The sequence below is a fragment of the Mandrillus leucophaeus genome, unplaced genomic scaffold (genome assembly GCF_000951045.1).
Source record: "Mandrillus leucophaeus isolate KB7577 unplaced genomic scaffold, Mleu.le_1.0 Scaffold123, whole genome shotgun sequence".
Lineage (NCBI taxonomy): Eukaryota > Metazoa > Chordata > Mammalia > Primates > Cercopithecidae > Mandrillus > Mandrillus leucophaeus.
The window spans coordinates 4,620,162-4,627,170 of record NW_012100654.1 but is presented as its reverse complement, the minus strand read 5'-3'; the positions used below and the strand labels follow the sequence as shown (position 1 = coordinate 4,627,170).

General features: G+C 41.3%; 1 protein-coding gene across 3 annotated transcripts in view; it reads right to left on the bottom strand.

The window, feature by feature from the left end:
- PARP9 (poly (ADP-ribose) polymerase family, member 9) overlaps window positions 1-7,009 on the bottom strand; it is a 37,318-nt gene that overhangs the window by 24,361 nt on the left and 5,948 nt on the right. For all 3 annotated transcript variants that reach the window (XM_011971567.1, XM_011971565.1, XM_011971566.1), the window contains exons 3-5: window positions 6,641-6,674; window positions 3,558-4,393; window positions 293-514 (exon numbers count right to left, since the gene is read on the bottom strand). In XM_011971567.1, the coding sequence (XP_011826957.1) occupies window positions 293-514; window positions 3,558-4,393; window positions 6,641-6,674 (1,092 nt within the window). The remainder of the gene's footprint in view (window positions 1-292; window positions 515-3,557; window positions 4,394-6,640; window positions 6,675-7,009) is intronic.

Sequence of the window (7,009 nt, the reverse complement as noted above, 5' to 3'; positions counted from 1 at the left end):
CAGGCTGGTCTCAAACTCCTAGGCTCAAGTGATCCTCCCACTTTGGTCTCCCAAAGCACTGGATTCACAGGCATAAGGCACTGCACCAGACCTAAATCAAACTTCTTAAGATAACTTATGGCAACTGTACCTGTTCAGTATTTCTGGTATTCACAGGTGTGCTAAAAAATGAAGACTATACCACTTGACAAAATATTTCATGAATGTAATGAAATGATGGAAATTTGTTAAAAAAAAAAAAAAAGACTATATAGACTATGGAGCTAAATAAAGACATTTATTTTAAACTTACCTGAGGTTTAGGAAATTCTGAATGCCACAGTACATGATATATATATTGGCAGGACAAATTAAATCCTCTTGTGACCAGTACTAACTGGGACGGTTGAAACTGTTTAGCCTTTGTGGCAAGAAATTCTGATTGCATTTCAACTCCTGCTTGTTGTAGAATTGACTTTGCCACAGGTCCAACTCTAATATCACGTGGGTCTACAGAATTAACAATTACATCTGCCTGAAAAGGGAAGAAAGGGTAGGATTCATTGTTAAATTCCTTCTTCTTAAATGAATAATTTAAATCTTTACTTCCCTGAAGAGCTTTGAAAAATACTCTTTGAAGACCCTAATTTCTTTTTTTTTTTGAGACGGAGTCTCGCTTTGTCGCCCAGGCTGAAGACCCTAATTTCTAAAAAATTTCATTATTAATATATAGAAACTCATATTTCCAAAGAGCGATCATTTGATTGCCATGATTGAAGCTGAATTACGTAACTCAGAAATTACGAAAATGTATGGATGATATAATTTTCTTTTTTTCTTTTTTTTAATTTTTAATTTTTTTTTTTTGAGACGGAGTCTCGCTCTGTCACCCAGGCTGGAGTGCAGTGGCGCGGTCTCGGCTCACTGCAAGCTCCACCTCCCCCGGGTTCACGCCATTCTCCTGCCTCAGCCCTGAGTAGCTGGGACTACAGGCGCCCGCCACCATGCCTGGCTAATTTTTTGTGTTTTTAGTAGAGACGGGGTTTCACTATAGTAGCCAGGATGTTCTCGATCTCCTGACCTCGTGATCCACCCGCCTTGGCCTCCCAAAGTGCTGGGATTACAGGTGTGAGTCACCGCACCCAGCCCAGCTGATGTAATTTTCATTGCAAACATCTGTTTGCCCCTTGCTGGATTACACTTCCCAGATGGCTAGATTCCGAGTATTCCCTGTGATTTGTTTTAAGCTCTGTGAATAAATGGTTTCATCTCTGCCTGACCACCATGACTTTTTGCTATTTCATCATGGGTTTTTGTTTTGTCTCATTTTAAATAGGAAATAAAATTTCTTGGGAAATTTCCATCTCCTAATGTTTTTATGGTTTAAAATATAACGAACTTAACATGGTTGAAGAAACTCCAAATGGGACAAAAAGGTATTCAATGAAAAGTAGGCCCTCTTCTTGGTCAGGTCCCCAGACCTCCTACTCACCCACCCATCTTATGTGTAACCAAGTTCTTCATCTCTCTCTTCAGAAATAGACTGTACATATACATGAGCTGTACTTTAGACAATATCATCTCCTAGTTAACTCTCAGAGCTGTGCTAAAAATGATAGTGTCCTTCCTTCCCCCATGCCCAAATTCCCCTAATCATTCTATTGACTTTGGCTCCCTTTCAGGGTAACTCAGGTACTTCTTCACTGATGAATGCATCACTTTGAAAGCACAATTAGAATTTGCAATTTGGGGGCACCAACACCCTTTAAAAATTGTAATGTTCCTAATGTTGCTGGCAATAAATACACATTAAAAAATTCAGTTAAAGGGATAAGTTAGTCAACTAGAATGCTTCCATTTTAATTTTAAATTTGTGTGTTAATGACTTCTCAAATATTTCATTTCATGAACTCCCCTAGTCTTCTCTCTAATTGTCTTATAGGCAATAAGTGTGTCTTGTTTGTCTGTTTGTTTGTTTGTTTTACCAATGTCTAAGTCTGTTTGATTGTGGTCATGGGAGTCTTAAGTGTGACATCACTGATTCAGAAGAAAAAAAAGAATATAGCCTTATATTCATTCTCACCCTCTGTTGTGGTGCCTTCTCCCTCCTACTCCCTCCACTTATTTATCATTAATTTGCTGAACCCTTAGATGCATGCCCAGACCAGGCCTTGGGGCTATAGGGATGAAGAGGCCAAGATCTCCATCTTTAAGGTGCTCTCCGTCTAGCAGGGGAGCTGCACTAACTCAGAAATACCTAGGTTCACCACTACCTTGACTCCTTCCCTCTCCCTGTTAGCGTCCTCGCCTTTGTGCCCAGTGACTCCCAGCTACACGCTTAGTTGCACCTTGTATTCTCCACAGCCCCTGGCAGAGTTACATTCTGTGTATAAACACACAGACTATGACTTAGAGCTCCTCCCGTGTCTCCTGACTCTAGTCAAGCCCATTATTTTCTGTCAATTCCTCTGCATCTCTCTGATCAAGTCACTCTGACCACCCAAAAAGCTTCCCCTCCTGCCAATCATAACCACTGAAACTTGAGATCAGATTCAAAACTCATACCTTCTGAAGCAATCTTTCTTGGCCCACTATACTCCACTCTTGTCACAAATTTACATACTCTTAAGTATTATTTTTGTTTACTATTGATAGGTTGCTTCAGAAATGTTGAGATGGTTTTTCTCCCCAGAGAGATTTTTCAAATAAAGAATATTTTTACAGTGAAGAATATAATTGACTTTAGGTTCCTTGGGATCAAAGGTTATTCTAATTCCTCAGGGTGCCTAAGATAATAGCAATAGCAATAATAATGATAAATACTTCTTACATATCAAGCACTACTCTAAGCATTTTATGTGTATTGATCCCAGCTCTAAGATACAAATGCTATTATTATCCTCATTGTACAAATGAGGAAACTGAAGAACTAAAGATAAAGTAACTTGCTTTGGGTTACCCAGTTAAAAAAATAGCAAAGCTGGTATTCAAATCCAGATGGCCTGGCCCTGAATGCTATATTATTATTATTATTATTTTTAGAGACAAAGTCAAAGTCTTGCTCTGTTGCCCTGGCAGGAATCACTATAGCCTTGAACTCATGGGCTCATGTGAGCCTCCTGCCTTAGCCTCCCAAAGTAGTTGGGACTATAGATGTGCATCAACATGCCCTGATAATTTTTTTTTTTTTTTTTTGAGAGACAGGGTCTTGCTACGTTCCTCAGGCTGGTCTTGAACACCTGGGCTCAAGTGATCCTCCCGTCTCGACCTCCCAAAGTGCTGGGATTATAGGCATGAGTCACCATGACCAGCCTATTGTAAAAAAACTTAAAATAAAAATTTTTGAAGAGATGGGGTCTGGCTGTTTCCTAGGCTGGCCTCCCACTCCTGGGCTCAAATGGTCCTCCAACCTCAGGCTCTCAAGTGGCTGAGTTACAGGCATGTACCACTGCATCTGGCTCATATTCTTAATCCAAACAAGATGGTTTCTCCGTAGTGTTGCGTAGTGTACACTTAAAAATTATTTAACTTTCAAGGATCACCTGTGCCAGTTTGAGAGAATAGAAACAAAGACTTACTGTCTGTCGTTCAATGTGGCCCTGGACAATCTGGAGAGTCAGGTTGTTTACGACCATTGCATTGAAAGAAGGGGTGGTTTCTTGTCCCAGCTCATTCTTCCCTAGGATTAATTCTGAAGCAGCTTTAAAGGCAGCAACAGTAGGGTCCTCATTGCTCACCAGGTGAATTTCTTTCAAATTACTCATCATTGGCTTCCTTTGCAAATGAACCTGGATAGTGTCTACAATAGTCTTTGTACACAAAATCAGAGGGAACTGAAAAATCCCAGAGCTCAAGGCTGGAATTGCTACTGTCTTAATGTGAATATTTATATAGAAGACATAATCCAGAATACTTACAATGGCCTTCTCCAACTTTCTAATACATCCCTGTGTATCCCATTCCATCCACCGAGGCCCAACAGCATGGATGATCTGTTTGCAGGGAAGCCTCCCAGCTCCCGTGACAGCTATCTCACCAGCTAATACTTTACCAAATTTGGCAACCCACTGTTTGCTTTCTTCTTGGATTTCAAATCCACCAGCTTTCACCAGGGCCAGGGCCAGGCCTCCTCCATGTAGAAGATCTTCATTGGCTGCATTCACCACAGCATCAACAGCATGTGTGGTGAGGTCATCTTTCCAGACTGATAACTCTACCCTAGGAGTCAGCATTTTTCTGAACACTTGCAGAGATTTGCTGTTGCCTTCCTGAACTGGAGAGACCAAGGTAGAGATACAGCCAAACTTATTCTGGAGAACTTCACACAGCTGACGCTCATTGTTTTTAAAAATTTTGAAGTCATTGTGGTTAGTTGGAATTCGCCAACTATACTTGTCTCCAACAGCATCAGTTCCTGGAAAAGAAGAGAAGATTAAAAAAAAAAAAAAAAAAAAAAGAAAGAAAAAAAAATCACAGTTTGAAAGGTTGTAATCCCACTTCATACCAGGAGACTGTGTTTCCTATGTGCAAAAGAGAGATGAACTTCATCTATTGTCCTTTGTGATTCTTCTTCTCAACTAGACATATAATCAGACCAAGGACATCTAAGAGTTTTCAATGGGTCACCCATAAAGTGCATACTCTTGTGTCTGATATATATTAAGTACTCCATAAGTGGTAGCTACTACGATGCAGTGATGATGGTAGGAAAACTATGTATATGGGGGCCATGAATTTTTAAAAATATATATAAAAGTGGAGAGCTTAGAAAGACCCATGCTTAGGGCACAGGTATTAGAAGGGACTTAATTATGAGCCAAAATAGGGGGAGGTTTTATAACTTTTTTGCTTTTGTCAGCATCTAAGTTTGTGTTTTCTTAAGAGCAGACCCTGAGACAAAGATTTGAATGTAAGTAGTTTATTTGGGAGGTGATCCTAGGAAATACTAGGGCCTTGGGGTGGGGAGGGCAGGGTGTGAAAGTAAGACAAATGAACAAAGCACGTGTAACTAGGCAGATGGAACTTAACTCCACTGGGAAATAGTGTAGATCTTGTGCCTCAGGGTTATATCACTGGTAGGGTAGTAACCACAGGAGCTGGGATATTTATTCAACTTCTTTTTTTTTTTTTTTTTTTGAGACAGGGTCTCACTGTGTTGCTCAGGCTGCAGTGTAGTGATGCAATCTTGGCTCACTGCAACCTCTGCCTCCTATGCTCAAGCCATCCTCCCACCTCAGCCTCCTGAATAGCTGGGACTACAGGCTCACAGCATTCCACACCATCGTGTCCAGCTAATTTCCATATTTTCTTTTTTTTTGTAGAGAGGGGGTTTCGCCGTATTGCCTAGGCTGGTCTCAAACTCCTGATTTCAAGCAATCTGCCCACCTGGGCCTACAAAAGTGCTCCAAAAGATTCAAGCAATCTGCCCACCCCACCTGGGTGACTCCAAAAAGGCAACCATGCCTGGCCTACCCGACTTCTACTGGTCATTGATTGAGGCAGTTCCCTGGTGAGTAGGAGTAGGGGAAGACATTGGACCAGCCAATGAGTGGAGCATTGATAATGTCTGCTTCAGTTCAGTAAATAATTCTTTATGATAGTCTAGTCTGGCACAATTTTGGTGAAATTAAAACTAATTGACTAAAAATTATTTACTGTATGTGGCAGACAAGAAGATATGCTACTCAGATCTCCCTGCAATTGGCTATGAAGTGGGAAATACAGTTAGCTGACAGCCTCCAGCTGCTAGCCCCTCAGGGTTCATCTCAGCTTTCAGCCAAGGTCATGCTATTCTCAGGGTAGCCTCCATCAGTAGCTGAGCAAGGCCATTTATGCCCAACGTGGGACACCTCTAACAGTCAATCTCAGGCTTGCAGAGACTGTCAGGTTCTTATTACAGTCTGATGGCTAGTCTGCTCAGTCCAGCTTCCTCTCTTTACCTTTCACAGTGAATTTTTTGCACTCCTAATTCCATCTCAAATTCTGCTTCCCAGAGGACCCAGCTTGGGACACTGTATTTCATGGTGTCTAAGACATTGTTGTTACAATGCCTCTGAGAAAGGGAAAAAAAATGCCAACTAAACTGGGGCATACCATCAATTGATAAAATGTATACTACCTTATTTCAATAATGTTAAAATGTGAAAAAAAATGTGCATGCTAAAATAGATAAAATGTGATAATTACTTTTATTTTGCGTCAACTCCCATTTCTAATCTGAGTCTCCTAGAAGACCTCTTGTGGACTCAATTACCCAAACAAAGCCGGAATTGAGTAGTAAGGCCCTATTGGCCTGAGCTTTGGTTGAAAATCTTTAATGGGGCACCCCTGGAATTAGGCAAGAACTATTTAGCTTGTATAGCACTGTTGAGCAAGGAGACAATCAGTTGGCCACCCCATCTGGCCAATTTCAGCTGTAGGCTCTCGTTAAAAGAGTCTCACATTTATGGGCAAAGGAGAGGAATGGTGGGGGCCCTAAGAGATCATGCCTGCTGATGCCACACCAACTCTGAAGCATGTGCGGGGGTCCCCACAAGGATCTGCAGTCACGCACCTGAGCACCTGTAGGGGAAACACTGTCCTTAAGTATTCCCCTTTCTCCACTGAGGAAAGATCTGAGCAAAGACTTTCTGAAACAAGTGTGAGAGCGAGGTAATCCTACCTGATTTTTCACTGTAAGCTGCTGCTCCGGCAACCTGTGAAAAATGAGAATGGCTTTCTTAAAAAATGGAAGTACAATGACTACAGCTTACTGATAACAAATACACCCTAGTAAACACAATGCAACGGAAATCCTGCTCAAAGCACTGCGTTTGGGAGGGAGGGGAGCATGTGTTTTTAAAAATTTGCATGTCCGAAACACTTAAAATACTAAATGTGCCAGCAAACATTGCCCTATGCCATTTCCCTAGGGGCCAATGCATTTCTTTTTTTAAATTTAATTTTTTTTTTTTTTTTTTTTGAGGCGGAGTCTCACTCTGTCCCCCTGGCTGGAGTGCAGTGGCGCGATCTCGGCTCACTGCAAGCTCCG